This window comes from Anomaloglossus baeobatrachus, chromosome 4 (genome assembly GCF_048569485.1).
Source record: "Anomaloglossus baeobatrachus isolate aAnoBae1 chromosome 4, aAnoBae1.hap1, whole genome shotgun sequence".
In the NCBI taxonomy this organism is placed as follows: Eukaryota; Metazoa; Chordata; class Amphibia; order Anura; family Aromobatidae; genus Anomaloglossus; species Anomaloglossus baeobatrachus.
In genome coordinates this window covers 368,478,655-368,499,367 of record NC_134356.1, presented here as the reverse complement: position 1 = coordinate 368,499,367, position 20,713 = coordinate 368,478,655, and the positions used below count along the sequence as shown (strand labels likewise).

Genomic DNA, 20,713 nt, shown 5'->3' with positions numbered 1-20,713 from the left:
AAAAATGACCTCATTCACAATCAGCAGCTGGAACATCCAAGGCCTGACCACCTCGGCCTTTGGATGTAAAACAAATGACCCCGACTTTATTCAAAGACTGAAAAATATAGACATTCAGATCCTCCTGGAAACATGGACCAGAGCTGAAAACAAATCTCTGGTGCCAATCGGATACAGGGAAATCTCTGTCCCTGCCCTCAAAAATAAAAACATCAAAAGAAGGCCGCTGCTCAGGAGGAATAATGATCTGGTATAAAGAAGAGCTCCACCAGTACATCAAACCAGTGAAGAGAGGAGGCAGCCACATATGGATCAGAATCATCAGCTCCATCCTCACCTCTCAGTCCGATGTCTACCTCTGCACCACCTATATACCACCGCCAGAGTCCCCCTACTTCAATCCAGACAGCTTTGAGATCTTACAAGAAGAAACCACCCATTATCAGGCCCTGGGCAAAGTTCTCATCTTTGGCGACCTCAACGCAAGAACAGGGAGAGAAAAAGACTTTCTGACCACAGATGGAAACATCTACATATTTGGGGCAGAGAATGACAGTCACGACTCAGAACACTCAAAGAGAAACAGCTATGACAGTACAGTCAACAAAAGTGGCAAAAAGCTCCTGAACTTATGTAAAAGTTTAGGTCTTCAGATTCTTAATGGATGTACAAAGAGAGACTCACTAGGAAGATATACACTAAACTCCCATGTAGGAAGGAGTGTAGTAGACTATGCCATTACAGATATGGACCCGGCAAATATTAGCGCCTTCATAGTCACCCCACAAACGAACCTGTCAGATCACAGCCAACTCCTCCTGTACATGAAATCTACAGAGAAACCATCCACACAAAAGTCACAGCAGAGCAGCCTCTACAACCGACCTCCATCCTTTAAATGGTCCAAGACATCAGAAATAAAATATAAAGAGGCTCCCAACAGACCGGAAATACAGGAGATGCTCCACAACTTCTACAGCTACAAGTACAAGTCAAACCCAGAAGGAGTGAACCAAGCTGCAAAAGACCTCAAGAAAATATTCCACACCATGGCCAAATTGTCCGACCTCAAACAAGTCAACTACAAGAGGCCAAAAGAAAAGAAGATCAACGGTTGGTTTGACAAAGAGTGTAAAGCCTTTCGAAAGACCCTGAGAACAGCCTCAAACAATACACACAGAGACCCAAACAACCCAGACCTGACGGAAGCCTATGACACCATACAAAGGCAGTACAAAACAATCCTCAGGAGGAAGAAGCAGAGCTACATCTCTACCAAACTTAGCCAACTCCAAGACGCCCTCCAAGACAACTCCTTCTGGGAAATATGGAACCACATGGACACGAAGAGCAAGAAAAAGAATGACACCCATATCCAAAATGGCAACATCTGGCTCCAGTACTTCAGAGACCTCTACAAAGACATCCCAAAAGAAGGACTAAGCCAAGAGCAGGAAAACATAACATCAAAACTAAAGGCAATGGAGGAGAAAATCAAAAATTTCCAAAACCCACTGGACACATCAATTACATTACAGGAAGTTGCAGAGAAAAGCACTTCCATAAAGTGTAAAAAATCTAGTGGTCTGGATGGAATCCCACCAGAGATGCTGAAGTACAGCCCACCAGAAATTCAAGCTGCAATGGTTAAACTGTTCAACATTGTGCTGAGTGCTGGTTCCTTCCCTCGTACCTGGAACCAAGGACTCATTACACCGATCCACAAGAGTGAGGACAGGTATGACCCTGCCAACTACAGAGGCATATGTGTCAGCAGTAACTTGGGAAAACTGTTCAACAGCATCCTAAACAAAAGGATCATCAGTTTCCTTACCGAGCACAATGTCCTGAGCAAAAGCCAAGCAGGGTTTGTGCCAAACCACCGCACCACGGACCACATCTACACCCTGCACAGTCTCATTCAGAGCCATGTCCACAATACAAAGCATGGGAAAATATACGCCTGCTTTGTAGACTTTAAAAAGGCCTTTGACTCAGTGTGGTACTCGGGCTTGTTCTTAAAATGGCTGGAGAGCGGAATAGGAGGAAAGACCTACGATGTCATCAAAAGCTCCTACACCGAGAACCTCTGCAGTGTGAGTGTGAACGGTAGAAGAACGGCCTATTTCCAGCAGATCCGAGGAGTCAGACAGGGCTGCAGCCTAAGTCCAACGCTCTTCAATATCTACATCAATAAGCTGGCTACTGCTCTGGAATCTTCACCTGTTCCAGGTCTCACACTCCATGACGCCCAGGTGAAATTCTTGCTCTATGCAGATGACTTACTGCTGCTGTCACCAACCGAGAAAGGCCTCTAAGACAACCTACAAATCTTGGAGAAATTCAGCTCCACATGGGCACTAACGATCAACCTAAAGAAAACCAACATCATGGTGTTCCAGAAGAGAAAAAGGAGATTTGACCAGCATCCACCATTTGTCCTAAACAACTGCACTCTTACAGGAACAGACAAATACACATACTTGGGCCTGGAAATTCACCAGTCAGGGAGCTTCAAACAAGCCATAGAGACCCTGAAACCAAGGCCCCCAAGACCTTCTATGCCATCCGAAGGAAACTCTATCATCTGAAGCCTCCAGTGAGAGTCTGGCTAAAAATCTTCGATTCCATCATCGCCCCAATCCTCCTGTACGGCAGCAAAGTCTTGGGCCCTCACACTTACCCAGATTGGTCAAGGTGGGATTCCAGCCCAACAGAAATATTCCACCTGGAATTCTGTAAGCACCTTCTCCAGGTCCATCGAAGCACGTCCAATAGTGCCTGTCGAGCCGAGCTGGGCAGATTCCCTCTACACCTAGCAGCTCTGAAGAGGTCACTATCATTTCAGGCTCATCTAGAGAGTAGCAATCCAAGCTCCCATCACCACAAAGCTCTGATATATATACGTGGGCCAGATAAACCAGGACCCCTGGCACAGCTCTCCCAAACCCAACTGGACAAAATGACCAATCACACCAGCCTGACAAAAAACAGAATCAGGAAGACGGTAGACGAGGGCCAGGAGAGGTATGTCAATGACTGGAGGACCGACATCAACACCTCAAAGAAACTGACCACGTACCAGAGTCTACAGAGAGACTACAGACTGGCCCCATATCTGGAAAAACTCCCAGACCCCAGGGACCGCAGAACCCTGAGCCGATATTGACTCAGTGCCCACAGTCTAGCCATTGAATCCAGCCGACACAAGCAGAGCTACAAGCCCAGGGAGGACAGACTGTGCCAACACTGTGACCTGGAGGCCCTGGAGGATGAAACCCACTTCCTGCTACACTGCACCAAGTACTCAGCAGTGAGGGACACTCACTTCAGGAGACTCTCCCATCTCTTCCCGGATTTCAACTCCATGAAGGAGGAAGAGAAAACATATATCCTGCTGGGAGAAGAAGAGAGCGCAGTGGAGATAGCAGTGCGGTATGTGAGCGAATGTCAGACTTCGAGAAAGAGAACTATGATAAGCCATAGACTTCTATAGCCCCCAACGTCCCCACCCTAGATGTGCCCCATCCATCCTTCCTACAGTCCCCACCCTGGATATGCCCCATCATAAGCCATGGACTTCCACAGCTCCCACCCTAGATGTGCCCCCACAGTCCCCACCCCGAATGTGCCCCATCCATCCTTCCTACAGTCCCCACCCTGGATATGCCCCATCATAAGCCATGGACTTCCATAGCCCCCACCCTAGATGTGTCCCCACCCTGGATGTGCCCCATCCATCCTTTCTACAGTCCCCACCCACCATCCCCACCGTCCCAATCCCTAATGTACACTTGCTTTGGCAAAACTAATTTGTATTTGGTCCTGCCAATAAAGCTTATTTGATTTGATATATAGAGGGAGAGATCGATAGAGGGATAGATAGAGGGATAGATCGATAGATAGATGGATGGATGGATAGAGAGATGGATAGAGAGATAGATAGAGAGATAGATAGAGGGATAGATAGAGGGATAGATAGATACATGGATAGATGGATAGAGGGATAGATAGATAGATTGATAGATAGAGGGATAGATAGAGGGATAGATAGATAATAGATAATGGATAGATAGATATATATATATATAATAGAGGGATAGATAGATAAAGGGATAGATAGCTAGAGGGATAGATAGATAATAGATGGATAATGGATAGATAGATATATAATAGAGGGATAGATAGATAGATAGAGGGATAGATAGATACATGGATAGATGGATAGATAAATCAAGGGATAGATAGATAGAGGATTAGATACAGTGCCTACAAGTAGTATTCAACCCCCTGCAGAATTAGCAGGTTTACACATTCGGAATTAACTTGGCATTGTGACATTTGGACTGTAGATCAGCCTGGAAGTGTGAAATGCACTGCAGCAAAAAAGAATGTTTTGTTGTTTTTTTTTTTAAATTGTGAAAAGTTTATTCAGAGGGTCATTTATTATTCAACCCTTCAAACCACAAGAATTCTGTTTGGTTCCCCTAAAGTATTAAGACGTATTTCAGGCACAAAGAACAATGAGCTTCACATGTTTGGATTAATTATCTCTTTTTCCAGCCTTTTCTGACTAATTAAGACCCTCCCCAAACTTGTGAACAGCACTCAAACTTGGTCAACATGGGAAAAACAAAAGGAGCATTCCAAGGCCATCAGAGACAAGATCGTGGAGGGTCACAAGGCTGGCAAGGGGTACAAAACCCTTTCCAAGGAGCTGGGCCTACCTGTCTCCACTGTTGGGAGCATCATCCGGAAGTGGAAGGCTTATGGAACTACTGTTAGCCTTCCACGGCCTGGACAGCCTTTGAAAGTTTCCACCCGTGCCGAGGCCAGGCTTGTCTGAAGAGTCAAAGCTGAAACAAGGACAACAAGGAAGGAGCTCCGGGAAGATCTCATGGCAGTGGGGACATTGGTTTCAGTCAATACCATAAGTAACGTACTCCACCGCAATGGTCTCCGTTCCAGACGAGCCCATAAGGTACCTTTAATTTCAAAGCGTCATGTCAAGGCTCGTCTACAGTTTGCTCATGATCACTTGGAGGACTCTGAGACAGACTGGTTCAAGGTTCTCTGGTCTGATGTGATCAAGATCGAGATCTTTGGTGCCAACCACACACGTGACGTTTGGAGACTGGATGGCACTGCATACGACCCCAAGAATACCATCCCTACAGTCAAGCATGGTGGTGACAGCATCATGCTGTGGGGCTGTTTCTCAGCCAAGGGGCCTGGCCATCTGGTCCGCATCCATGGGAAGATGGATAGCACGGCCTACCTGGATATTTTGGCCAAGAACCTCCGCTCCTCCATCAAGGATCTTAAGATGGGTCGTCATTTCATCTTCCAACAAGACAACGACCCAAAGCACACAGCCAAGAAAACCAAGGCCTGGTTCAAGAGGGAAAAAATCAAGGTGTTGCAGTGGCCTAGTCAGTCTCCTGACCTTAACCCAATTGAAAACTTGTGGAAGGAGCTCAAGATTAAAGTCCACATGAGACACCCAAAGAACCTAGATAACTTGGAGAAGATCTGCATGGAGGAGTGGGCCAAGATAACTCCAGAGACCTGTGCCGGCCTGATCAGGTCTTATAAAAGACGATTATTAGCTGTAATTGCAAACAAGGGTTATTCCACAAAATATTAAACCTAGGGGTTGAATAATAATTGACCCACACTTTTATGTTCAAAATTTATTAAAATTTTACTGAGCAACATAACTTGTTGGTTTGTAAGATTTATGCATCTGTTAATAAATCCTGCTCTTGTTTGAAGTTTGCAGGCTCTAACTTATTTGCATCGTATCAAACCTGCTAAATCTGCAGGGGGTTGAATACTACTTGTAGGCACTGTATATACTGTATACACCTTTCAAATCCCTTGTGTTTTCAGCATCTCCGTGCTAGTGTTTTGAATCACTAAGTTCAATGCACTAAATGGCCTAAGCATGGCTTATTATTGAAACAGTACAATTATATGAGGTGCACCCCTGCATCACCAAGATTGCCTACCTTTCACATCTGAATAATATGCTCGTCACGAAATAGCTAAGTAGTAGCGTTGCACTTCTGTCCTGCCCCTGTTCCACCAATTGTGGTGAAACTAGGCAATATTGGCATGACAACACCACAATTCGGAACATACAATATCTTGCGCAACTCTGTGTTTTGCAAATATTTTGCATCCTTTCCATGCAAATTACAACAGAATTCAGGTGTAATCACTTTGATGAATTGATCCTAAATCTCATAAGCAATAGAAAAATAAATAGGGTAGGCTAAAAAAGCTAACATTATTTCTCCACCAGTTTCAACTTTTGCCTCAATTCCTTGTTTCTTGGAAAACAGTAAGTACAGAAAAAACACGTAAAGCTTAGCATCTTGCTGAAATAAGCATTCTGAAATTTCTTACCAACCAGCAACAGCTTAGCAATCACTTCATACATCAGACAATAAAAATAAAAATCTATATATATAATTGCCTTATTCTGTCTGTCTGTCTGTCATGCTCCAAAATTGTGTCACCGTGACATGTCCTTACGGTGACACAAAGCTGATTGGCCGCTGGGCTCGCCATGGCCCCGCCCCCCCCACGGATTGGCCTCTCGCCCCGACTCTCTGCAGGCCCCGCCCCCCTCACGCAATCCACGCTCGCTCTGGCCCAACTGACACGGAGCCCCGATTCCCAGGTGAGTACACACACACATCAGATCACACTCACTCTCACACTCACTCTCACACACACCTCACACATCACAACATGCTGGGATATCGCTTGCTTCTACACCGGCTCCGTCAGGATCCCAGCAGCGCCACACATAACCTTGCGATGCTGGGATCTTCACGGAGGCCGTGAAAGCTGGTAACCATTATACACATCGGGTAACTAAGGTCCCTTAGTTACCCGATGTGTATCATAGTTACCAGTGTACACCGGCTCACACTCACTCTCACACACACCTCACACACACATCACATCGCATCCACACATCAAGGTCCTGCAGCTGCGGAAAATACACACACATAACAGCACACACACACACACACACACATACACACACAAATCAGATCACACTCACACACACCTCACACATCACATCGCATCCACATACTCACAACATCCTGGGATATCGCTTGCTTCTCGGCGGCGGTACTGTGCTGTTGTGATCTTCCAGGACCTGCCGGAGGATCACATGGCCAGAAGCATGTGATATCCCCGGATGTTGTGAGTATAAGCGTGTATGTGCGATATCATCAGTGTCTGTGTGTGTGAGTGTATGCGATCGGGTGTGTGTGAGTGTATGCGATCGGGTGTGTGTGAGTGGATGCGATCGGGTGTGTGTGAGTGGATGCGATCGGGTGTGTGTGAGTGGATGCGATCGGGTGTGTGTGAGTGGATGCGATCGGGTGTGTGTGAGTGGATGCGATCGGGTGTGTGAGTGTCGGCAGAGGAGCACGGCGTGCTGGAGGAGGCTGGGAGCAGAGAGGCTGATCATGGGGAAGGCTGGGAGGAGAGAGGCTGATGCTGGGGGAGGCTGGGAGGGGGAGGCTGGGACGAGGGAGGCTGATGCTGGTGGAGGCTGATGCTTGGGGAGGCTGATGCTGGGGGAGGCTGGAAGGAGAGAGGCTAATGCTGGTGGAGGCTGATGCTTGGGGAGGCTGATGCTGGGGGAGACTGGGAGGGGAAGGCTGATGCTGAGGGAGGCTGGGAGGAAGGAGGCTGGGAGGAGAGAGGCTGATCCTGGGGAAGGCTGGGAACGGGAGGCTGATGCTGAGGGAGGCTGATGCTGAGGGAGGCTGGGAGGGGAAAGCTGATGCTGGGGAAGGCTGGGAGGACGGAGGCTGGGAGGAGAGAGGCTGATCCTGGGGAAGGCTGGGAACAGGAGGCTGATGCTGGGGAAGGCTGATGCTGAGGGAGGCTGGGAGGGGAAAGCTGATGCTGGGGAAGGCTGGGAGGACGGAGGCTGGGAGGAGAGAGGCTGATCCTGGGGAAGGCTGGGAGAGGGAGGCTGATGCTGGAGGAGGCTGGAAGGAGAGAGGCTAATGCTGGTGGAGGCTGATGCTTGGGGAGGCTGATGCTGGGGGAGACTGGGAGGGGAAGGCTGATGCTGAGGGAGGCTGGGAGGAAGGAGGCTGGGAGGAGAGAGGCTGATCCTGGGGAAGGCTGGGAACGGGAGGCTGATGCTGAGGGAGGCTGATGCTGAGGGAGGCTGGGAGGGGAAAGCTGATGCTGGGGAAGGCTGGGAGGAAGGAGGCTGGGAGGAGAGAGGCTGATCCTGGGGAAGGCTGGGAACGGGAGGCTGATGCTGGGGAAGGCTGATGCTGAGGGAGGCTGGGAGGGGAAAGCTGATGCTGGGGAAGGCTGGGAGGACGGAGGCTGGGAGGAGAGAGGCTGATCCTGGGGAAGGCTGGGAGAGGGAGGCTGATGCTGGAGGAGGCTGGAAGGAGAGAGGCTGATGCTGGCGGAGGCTGATGCTGGGGAGGCTGGGAGAGGGAGGCTGATGCTGAGGGAGGCTGGGAGGAGGGAGGCTGGGAGAGGTAGGCTGAGAGAAGAGAGGCTGATGCACACACACACACACACACACACACGCGCACTGCACAACACACCACACACACACACACACACACTAGGAACCACAAACAACTGCCCTACACAGACACCCACACACACACACAACGCTGCACACACACAACACCCAACACACAAACACCGCGGCACACACAAATATACGCACATACCGCACAACACACACATTGCACAAAACATACCTCCCCCCAAAACACACCACACACACACAAACCGCGCAACACACACACAACGCTACAGACACACAGCGCTCCACAAACAACGCAACACACATACAACATCGCTCTCACCCCCCGTCACACCCAGACAACACCCAGAACATGTACAGCGCCCTACACAAACACTTGGTAACTACAGACAACAACATCTCTCTCTATATATATATATATATATATATATATATATATATATATATATATATATATATATATATATATATATATATATAACAAAAATCATACATGAACTACACAATACGTAAATTCTAGAATACCCGATACGTAGAATCGGGCCACCTTCTAGTACTTTAATAAAATAATAGTTTCTGAAAAGCATGTTAATGAAAAAAGTACTCAATGGTGAAATAAAAGGCCACACAATATGAAAAAAAACTAAATAAAAATGGCTCAGAAGTGATCTTTAATGTAATTCTAACCTACGGTATATATGAAACTGGTAGAGGTTATTAATAACTAATCCCCACGAGTAAGATATATGCGAAACATACAGTGCTGGCCAAAAGTATTGGCACCCCTGCAATTCTGTCAGATAATACTCAGTTTCTTCTTGAAAATGATTGCAATCACAAATTCTTTGGTATTATTATCTTCATTTATTTTGCTTGCAATGAAAAAAACACAAAACAGAATGAAACAAAAATCAAATCATTGATCATTTTACACAAAACTCCAAAAATGGGCCAGACAAAAGTATTGGCACCCTTAGCCTAATACTTGGTTGCACAACCTTTAGCCAAAATAACTGCGAACAACCTCTCCCGGTAACCATCAATGAGTTCCCTACAATGCTCTCCCGGAATTTTAGACCATTTTTCTTTGGCAAACTGCTCCAGGTCCCTTAGATTGGAAGGGTGCCTTCTCCAAACTGCCATTTTGAGATCTTTCCACAGGTGTTCTATGGGATTCAGGTCTGGACTCATTGCTGGCCACTTTACTAGTCTCCAGTGCTTTCTATCAAACCATTTTCTAGTGCTTTTTGAAGTGTGTTTTGGGTAATTGTCCTGCTGGAAGACCCATGACCTCTGAGGAAGACCCAGCTTTCTCACACTGGGCCTTACATTATGCTGCAAAATTAGTTGGTAGTCTTCATACTTCATAATGCCATGCACACGGTCAAGCAGTCCAGTGCCAGAGGCAGCAAAGCAACTCCAAAACATCAGGGAACCTCCGCCATGTTTGATTGTAGGGACCGTGTTCTTTTCTTTGAATGCCTCTTTTTTTTTCCTGTAAACTCTATGTTGATGGCTTTTTCCAAAAAGCTCTACTTTTACCTCATCTGACCAAAGAACATTCTTCCAAAACGTTTTAGGCTTTCTCAGTTAAGTTTTGGCAAACTCCAGCCTGACTTTTTTATGTGTCGGGGTAAGAAGTGGGGTCTTCCTGGGTATCCTACCATACAGTCCCTTTTCATTCAGACGCCGACGGATAGTACTGGTTGATACTGTTGTACCCTCAGACTGCAGGGCAGCTTGAACTTGTTTGGATGTTAGTCGAGGTTCTTTATCCACCCTCCGCACAATCTTGCGTTGAAATCTCTCGTCAATTTTTCTTTTCCTTCCACATCTAGGGAGGTTAGCCATAGTGCCATGGGCTTTAAACTTCTTGATGACACTGCACATCGTAGACACAGGAACTTTCACGTCTTTGGAGATGGACTTCTAGCCTTGATATTGGTCATGCTTCCTCACAATTTGGATTCTCAAGTCCTCAGACAGTTCTTTGGTCTTCTTTCTTTTCTCCATGCTCAATGTGGTACACACAAGGACACAGGACAGAGGTTGAGTCAACTTTAATCCATGTCAACTGGCTGCAAGTGTGGTTTAGTTATTGCCAGCACCTGTTAGGTGCCACAGGTAAGTTACAGGTGCAAATTACACAAATTACAGAAGCATCACATGATTTTTCAAACAGTTTTTTATGTTTCCAAGAAGATAAGGGAGAGTCCAGCTCACCAAGGACTGACCTGCTGGTTGTAATCAGGGATCCTGCGCAAGGAATGAGGCTCGGTAACCATCCAATTGAAAATAGAAAGAGAAGTTTCCAGCGCCAGGAATAGATTAAAAATCCTTTTTTATTGAAAATAAGGTAATAAAAATCCAGCAGATACCATAATAGATGTCAGAAAGATGGCAGAACAACGCGTTTCGACGCTTCAGGTCTTAGTCATGTTCTGACTTAGAGTGTAACCATCTCCCTTAAATCAGATCCCTGGTCCACTAATTAGTTTCACATGTGTGGTTTCACTAGAGGCAACTCCTCAACTAGTAATTACGAGGGATCCGAAACAAATGGAGATATACAATAGCAAATTCACATATATGAGTATACATGATATGATATGGTATAATGCAAGTATGCACAGATACAAAAAATATATACACAAAAAACATATATACACATAAAATAACAAACATATTAAAATCATTTGTATAGACCAATTTCCCTTGTTGTTTAATGTAACTATGAGTATAGTATATAGTGATCCAACAAGACACTGCGTATAGCAATATAGATATAATTAAATACCTCAAGAGATATATGATCTCTGATAAAATGAGAATCTGACAAATAACTTTCCACATATATATAACATATGCCTTCCCTTCAACAATATACCAAATGCAATAGAGGATGGATATTATGTACTAATCTAACATTCCATTCATATTAAGATAAGCAATATTCCAATAGCAATTTTTTGGTTGCAAGCATATTTTGCAAGCAAAAAAAAAACAAAAAAAAACAAACAAAAACGCATAGTATGAATTGGGATATAAGTCACATTGATGCCATTAGGTGTAATATCAATAAGATGTAATACCAATTATATTTAATAGTGTAATATCAAATCCTGGCGATTATTTAAGCCTTCTGGATATCTAGTGTTAAGAGTAAAAATCCAGAAGGATTCCCTATTTAATAATTTCCTTTTATGATCTCCACCTCTGATCGGTCTGGATATCTGTTCTACACCCTTGAATTGAAAGCCGCTAATATCACCCTGGTGCACCAAGGCAAAGTGTTTTGAAACTGCTGATATAGCAATTGCGTTCTGTTTAAAAACATCTGAAAGATGTCTTCTAATTCTTACTTTCAAAGGGCCCGTCGTGCAGCCTGTATATTGAATGTTACAGGTTTTACATGTTATTAAATATATGACAAAGGTCGTGTTACAATTGATTAGGGAGTTTATGTGGAAAGTTTTTTGATTTGAGGTAGAGTGAAAGGTTTTTCCTTTCTGTCCAAAACCGCACGCTTTACATTTATTCGCACCACATTTATAAAAACCTTTCAGGGTAATCCAAGAGGGTTTCTCTCTATGGTCAGCTTCACTCAAAAAAAGACGTGGAGAAAGAATGGTACCAAGGGTAGGAGCTCGTTTAGCAACACATCTAATATTATTTTTAGTTACTTGTTTTAAAATTGGGTCTTCACCAAGTATAGGTAAATATTTATTCACTATTTTTGTAATTGAATCAAATTGTTTACTATAATTAGTCGAAAAAACAATATTATTGCTTTGTTCCAATTTATTCTTGTATTTTCCTTTCCTTGGATTTTTTCCCAATAAATCTGATCTATTTATTTGTGCCACTATAGATTTGGCTCTATTAAGAACCCAGTCAGGGTACCCTCTGTCTGCAAGTCTGTCACAAGTCAAAGTCTCTTCCTTAAAATAGTCACTAGGTTGGGAACAATTTCGTTTCATTCTAATTAGTTCTCCTACAGGAATATTGTATTTGGTCCGTGAGTGATGGCATGAGTCTGCTGTAAGGATAGAATTAGTAGCAGTAGATTTACGGTATGGTTTGATAATAACTCTATTCTTATTCTCAGAGCATAAAGTAATGTCCAAGAAGTTCATAGTTGTCTCATGAAAAGAAGATGTAAATTTCAAATTAAAACCATTGTCATTAATATAGGTAAGAAAGTCTTGTATGGTATCAGTAGGGCCCGACCAAATCATAAGCAGATCGTCCAGATATCTGCCATACCATCGCAGATATCCGGAGAATCTATTCTGTTCAGCATATAAAAAATCCTCCTCCCATCTCGCCATCACAATATTTGCAAGCGAGGGGGAGAAGCGGGCCCCCATGCTAACTCCTCTACACTGTAAATAGAACTTTCTGTCAAACGAAAAATAGTTATGATTCAAAAGAAAATCAATTGAGGAAACTATGAAGTCCTTGAGACATGTATCATAATCACTGAATCTATCCAAATGCTGAGACAGACATCGTAATGCAATGTTATGAGGTATGGATGGATAAAGGGATATTACATCACATGATAGTCATAAAAAATGATTTTTCCACTCATATCCATCCAATGCTCCAACAACCTCTTTTGTATCCCTAATGTAACCCGGTAATTCAGGTATCAAGGGTTGAAGAAATTGGTCTATCCAACCCCCCAGATTTTCACCCAAAGATCCTATACCCGAAACAATTGGCCGTAGTGGGGGGGGAAGATTTTTATGGATCTTTGGGAGACAGTGGTAGATTGGAACAACAGGATTTTTATTGAATAAAAAATCCTTTGTTTTATCATTGATAGCACCAGTACAGTTGCCTTCCTCCAAATTTTTTAATAATAAATTATTATAATGTCTAGTTGGATCACCATTCAATTCAATATATGTGTCTGGATCCTGTAGATCCTGTAGTACTAATTTTTTATATAGACCTGAGTTTAATAGGACAATGGCGCCCCCTTTGTCCGCCTCCCTTATTGTAATATCTGAATTCGTCCCCAATTCTTTTAGGGCCAATCTTTCCCGGTGGCTCAGGTTGTCTCTAGGGGGCGTCATTGTCTCACTCAACTCAATAAAATCTTTGACAATAAGTTCCTGAAATAAATCCAGGATTTGAGGTCGAGATTGAAGGGGATAATAATCCCTATTTGGAAGTGGAGGTTGTATGTTAGTGGCAATTCTGTCTGGCAAAACATCAGTCTCAGCAGAGAGAAGTCGCAAGGTCATTAAACTTTTTTGTTCACAGAATGACAATAAGGGAACATCAGCACTGTTATCAATAACAACATCATGATTAATATCCTGTGGAGGAATAGGTTTGTTAGTATCAAAAAAATGACATTTTAATGTGATATTACGAGCAAATTTGTTCAAGTCCAAAATAGTCTGGAAAATGTCAAAATTGATATTAGGAGCAAATCCCAATCCCCTACTAAGTAGGGAGATCTGTTGTTCTGACAAGATGTAACTGGACAAGTTCCAAACAGGAATATTTAATGTTTCTGATGTTGGTAGCGGTACAAAGGAGTGTTGTTTCTGATGCTTCCTCCCCGCTCGTCTTGTCCGTTTTTTGGCTTGTTTTTTAAAAAAGGTTGTGTAGGGTTTCTTGTTTTGTTTTGTTTAGAGCGAGTGATTATGCCAGTTGAATCAAATGAGGAATTTGAAAGATCCGTTGCCCCATCTGATGTAGAGGGGAGAGACATGTCACCTGCAGAATCTTTGCAATCAAAGTCCACTCTATTATAGCTGGAGTGACGTCTCCTTCTAATAATGGATCTGGGTTTATAATTCCAGGTATAAACTTCATTTTTGGCATAATCACTAGAGTCTCAAAAATTTCTTCTTTTTAATCTCCATTATATTATGTTCTAATTTGGATAATTTGGAATGTATTTTATCATAGGAGATTTTCAAATTTTCCACATTATTAAATTTTTTGAGTGAGTCCTTAATATTAGAGATATTAGATTTAATCTGTAAAAGTTCCAATTCCTCCTGTTGCACAATGAGATTCATTAATTTAACAGAACAGTCACTCAGTATAGTGTTCCAATTATTGGTGAACTCTGCATTATACTGACTGGTAGGAAATTTTCTTATACGTAAACCACTAGGAATCATACCTTTATCGATGTAATTCTTTAAAGAGGTTGAGTCCCACCAAGTCTTGAGTTCTTTAACCATATTCCTTTCAAGATCCAGCATAGAACTTTGTAGTGAGTCCTGTTCAGAGGTAGATGAGGTTTCAGGTGCGTTAAAAATTAATGCCACTTTAGAGAGTCTGTTGGAATAATCCTCTTTATCCATAGGGAAATCCGGTCCAGATTCTGACATAATATATATGTATAGGTATTATATAGTATCAAAAAAGTCCGTCAGGAGCACAGGACAAAGCCGAGATATATGTCCAAGAAGATAAGGGAGAGTCCAGCTCACCAAGGACTGACCTGCTGGTTGTAATCAGGGATCCTGCGCAAGGAATGAGGCTCGGTAACCATCCAATTGAAAATAGAAAGAGAAGTTTCCAGCGCCAGGAATAGATTAAAAATCCTTTTTTATTGAAAATAAGGTAATAAAAATCCAGCAGATACCATAATAGATATCAGAAAGATGGCAGAACAACGCGTTTCGACGCTTCAGGTCTTAGTCATGTTCTGACTTAGAGTGTAACCATCTCCCTTAAATCAGATCCCTGGTCCACTAATTAGTTTCACATGTGTGGTTTCACTAGAGGCAACTCCTCAACTAGTAATTACGAGGGATCAGAAACAAATGGAGATATACAATAGCAAATTCACATATATGAATATACATGATATGATATGGTATAATGCAAGTATGCACAGATACAAAAAATATATACACAAAAAACATATATACACATAAAATAACAAACATATTAAAATCATTTGTATAGACCGATTTCCCTTGTTGTTTAATGTAACTATGAGTATAGTATATAGTGATCCAACAAGACACTCTGCGTATAGCAATATAGATATAATTAAATACCTCAAGAGATATATGATCTCTGATAAAATGAGAATCTGACAAATAACTTTCCACATATATATAACATATGCCTTCCCTTCAACAATATACCAAATGCAATAGAGGATGGATATTATGTACTAGTCTAACATTCCATTCATATTAAGATAAGCAATATTCCAATAGCAATTTTTTGGTTGCAAGCATATTTTGCAAGCAAAAAAAACAACGCATAGTATGAATTGGGATATAAGTCACATTGATGCCATTAGGTGTAATATCAATAAGATGTAATACCAATTATATTTAATAGTGTAATATCAAATCCTGGCGATTATTTAAGCCTTCTGGATATCTAGTGTTAAGAGTAAAAATCCAGAAGGATTCCCTATTTAATAATTTCCTTTTATGATCTCCACCTCTGATCGGTCTGGATATCTGTTCTACACCCTTGAATTGAAAGCCGCTAATATCACCCTGGTGCACCAAGGCAAAGTGTTTTGAAACTGCTGATATAGCAATTGCGTTCTGTTTAAAAACATCTGAAAGATGTCTTCTAATTCTTACTTTCAAAGGGCCCGTCGTGCAGCCTGTATATTGAATGTTACAGGTTTTACATGTTATTAAATATATGACAAAGGTCGTGTTACAATTGATTAGGGAGTTTATGTGGAAAGTTTTTTGATTTGAGGTAGAGTGAAAGGTTTTTCCTTTCTGTCCAAAACCGCACGCTTTACATTTATTCGCACCACATTTATAAAAACCTTTCAGGGTAATCCAAGAGGGTTTCTCTCTATGGTCAGCTTCACTCAAAAAAAGACGTGGAGAAAGAATGGTACCAAGGGTAGGAGCTCGTTTAGCAACACATCTAATATTATTTTTAGTTACTTGTTTTAAAATTGGGTCCTCACCAAGTATAGGTAAATATTTATTCACCATTTTTGTAATTGAATCAAATTGTTTACTATAATTAGTCGAAAAAACAATATTATTGCTTTGTTCCAATTTATTCTTGTATTTTCCTTTCCTTGGATTTTTTCCCAATAAATCTGATCTATTTATTTGTGCCACTATAGATTTGGCTCTATTAAGAACCCAGTCAGGGTACCCTCTGTCTGCAAGTCTGTCACAAGTCAAAGTCTCTTCCTTAAAATAGTCACTAGGTTGGGAACAATATCGTTTCATTCTAATTAGTTCTCCTACAGGAATATTGTATTTGGTCCGTGAGTGATGGCATGAGTCTGCTGTAAGGATAGAATTAGTAGCAGTAGATTTACGGTATGGTTTGATAATAACTCTATTCTTATTCTCAGAGCATAAAGTAATGTCCAAGAAGTTCATAGTTGTCTCATGAAAAGAAGATGTAAATTTCAAATTAAAACCATTGTCATTAATATAGGTAAGAAAGTCTTGTATGGTATCAGTAGGGCCCGACCAAATCATAAGCAGATCGTCCAGATATCTGCCATACCATCGCAGATATCCGGAGAATCTATTCTGTTCAGCATATAAAAAATCCTCCTCCCATCTCGCCATCACAATATTTGCAAGCGAGGGGGAGAAGCGGGCCCCCATGCTAACTCCTCTACACTGTAAATAGAACTTTCTGTCAAACGAAAAATAGTTATGATTCAAAAGAAAATCAATTGAGGAAACTATGAAGTCCTTGAGACATGTATCATAATCACTGAATCTATCCAAATGCTGAGACAGACATCGTAATGCAATGTTGAGGTATGGATGGATAAAGGGATATTACATCACATGATAGCCATAAAAAATGATTTTTCCACTCATATCCATCCAATGCTCCAACAACCTCTTTTGTATCCCTAATGTAACCCGGTAATCTATAACTATATACTATACTCATAGTTACATTAAACAACAAGGGAAATCGGTCTATACAAATGATTTTAATATGTTTGTTATTTTATGTGTATATATGTTTTTTGTGTATATATTTTTTGTATCTGTGCATACTTGCATTATACCATATCATATCATGTATACTCATATATGTGAATTTGCTATTGTATATCTCCATTTGTTTCGGATCCCTCGTAATTACTAGTTGAGGAGTTGCCTCTAGTGAAACCACACATGTGAAACTAATTAGTGGACCAGGGATCTGATTTAAGGGAGATGGTTACACTCTAAAGCCTGCTTTACACGGTACGACCGATTGTGCGATTTCACAATTGATCGTACCCGCCCCCGTCCTTTTTGCGTCACGGGCAAATCGCTGCCCGTGTCGCACAAAGTTAGTAACCTCCGTCACACATACTTACCTCTCGTGCGACCTCGCTGTGGGCGGCGAACGTCCACTTCCTGGAGTGGGAGGGACGTTCGGCGTCACAGCGACGTCACACGGCCGCTGGCCAATAGAAGCGGAGGGGCGGAGATGAGCGGGACGTAAACATCCCGCCCACCTCCTTCCTTCCACATAGAGACGGCGGCGGCCGCGGGAGGCAGGTGAGCTGCTCATCGTTCCCGTGGTGTCACACGGAGCGACGTGTGCTACCACGGAAATGATGGTCAACTAAAGTAAACGATATTATGGAACCTAACGAGCAGTACCCGACTCACGATTTGTGAGCGATACTGCGTCGCTAGGAGGTGTCACACAGGCCGGCATCGCCAGCGATGCCGGATGTGCGGCACAAAAACCGTGACCCCGACGATCTATCGCACGATAGATTGCCTGGTGTAAAGCACCCTTTAGTCAGAACATGACTAAGACCTGAAGCGTCGAAACGCATTGTTCTGCCATCTTTCTGACATCTATTATGGTATCTACTGGATTTTTATTACCTTATTTTCAATAAAAAAGGATTTTTAATCTATTCATGGCGCTGGAAACTTCTCTTTCAGTTTTTTATGTTTGGTGTGGAATTATATCTAATTTGGATTTATGACAATTTTTTTTATTTTTTTTCATTGAAGACAAATTAAGTGAAGATAATAGTACCAAATAATTTGTGATTGCAATAATTTTCAAGAATAAACTGAGAATTATCTGACAGAATTGCAGGAGTGCCAATACTTTTGGCCAGCACTGTACATCGGGTTGTGCTGCACCACGTGGTTTGTATTTACCATTGTGCAATGCTTTTCATCCTTGATGGCTATTCGGTGTGTACTTGCGTTCTGCTACACTACCTGCTTATAGTTACCTTGTGAGTGTACGTAAACCATATATTCACAACTATTGCTCGCATGTTGTGCGGATGTGTTGCATCGCATGGTTTGTGTTTTCCTTTGTGTACTACCTTTCTGTGTATAATAGCTCTTCCGTGTATACTCTGGGCGTTTTTACACTCTCTGCTTCTTGCTAGGTTTTCGTTCACATTAGTATACCTATAGTACATCATCTAAAAAAGCATTGATGTATTTTAAATTTAAGATGTAAATTATATTTTGTAGACCGTAGCAAAAATGTGGACTAAACCTCTGCGGAACACATTACTTGCAATACTACACAGATAGTTTAGTATGGTTTTTTTTCTGTTCGTTGCTGAAAACTGGTGTATAATATATATATATATATATATATATATATATAGATATATATCTATATCTATATATATATATATATATATATATATATATATATATATATATATATATAAAAAGAAAATGCATTATACAGCCTGTGCATAATTATACAAAGCACGTGTTTTATTGTCACCACTGTAGCCAAAACATCAAACACCAAACAGCAGCCGAGAGCTGGTATGGGATCCGGGGAGGGCGAGTACTTTGTTACTTTGTAGCATCCACATTCCTGAAAGTGTATAACCGCCTTAAACTACTCTTCTACTGACACAGATTCACTCTTGCCGATATCTTACCATCTTTTGAATGGAATGATGAAGTCTGTAAAGTGAATTGACCACAGCCACGTTTCTTCGCTGACCTTCTGTGAGAGGTCCAATCACCTGACTTGCATCTCCTTGAGTAGACAGCTACAATAATAAAAAGAGATCAATCGGAAAATGTAGTACACCGTTGTCACAATGCATTACATGTTGAATACCTTGATTTGAGCGGCTTTTGTTTTCTTAACGCAATTTATAGGACTGTATAAATACAACAGGAAAAGATAAAAGCAGCACTTTATACATTAAAATCCGAAAGATGACAACAAATGTGTATTCCTGCAGGCATGAAGGATCTTCTTGCTCTAAACATGACTAATAAAAGATATTCAAATTATAGTGGCATTACTCAGCAACAGAAGTAGGTTTAATCCACGAGGGATATGGATTTCAAACAAGTTTATGAATTTTATGGCAGCAGAAAGCCATTTTTTGTGTAAAAATATGCAAAGCAGCCGATTCCAAAAGAAACCTGTACATATTTATACACATTATTTATCCTGCAGGCAATTATATAAAGAGCAACATTTCTAAAAAAGCAATCTGACACCCAGTAAAGACAAGTAAAGGGCTTGGCCACTACTTTTATACTGATGGCATATCCTTAGGATAGGTCATCAATATCCGATGGTAGGGGTGCAACACCCGGCACCGCCACCGATCAGCTGTTAGTGGCGCCAGATGGAAGTTCTCAGATCCTGCCAGGACAGAACAGCTCCATCAAAAATCAAGGAGCTGAGGGAGAAAACTATAGGTCCACACCCTATTTATTTGAATAGGGATGGATCTCCCGTACCTGGCTGCGGTCTCGATAGAAATGTTGGAGCTGCTATGTTCCCGCAGCATCTGAGCGCTTATAGTCGGTGCTAATAACTGATCAGTGTGGGTGCCAGGTGTCGCACCCGCACCAATCAGATATTGATGGCTTATCCTGGAATAAGGCTATGTGCGCACATTGCGTAAATACATGCAGTTACGCATGCGTCCTGCGTCCCCTGCACAGTCTATGGAGATTGTGCAGGGGCCGTGCGCATGTGGCGTTTTAGAGCGCAGCGCTTCGGCTGCTGCCGAAGCACTGCGTAAAAAGAAGTGACATGTCACTTCTTCTGTGCGCTTTGCCGGCAGCTCCTGCTCTGTCTATGGCAGGAGCTGCAGGCAGAGCGCATGGAATCGGCTTTTTTTTTTTTTTCACTACGGACATTTCTGCAGCGATTTAAAGCGCACATGTGCTCTTCAGATCGCTGCAGAAATTTCTGCAG

General features: G+C 42.3%; 1 protein-coding gene across 1 annotated transcript in view; it reads right to left on the bottom strand.

Annotated features, from left to right (window-relative positions):
• Positions 1-20,713, bottom strand: part of COG5 (component of oligomeric golgi complex 5) — a 664,814-nt gene that overhangs the window by 186,280 nt on the left and 457,821 nt on the right. Inside the window, exon 12 of the mRNA XM_075343478.1 lies at positions 19,428-19,541. Within this exon, the coding sequence (XP_075199593.1) occupies positions 19,428-19,541 (114 nt within the window). The remainder of the gene's footprint in view (positions 1-19,427; positions 19,542-20,713) is intronic.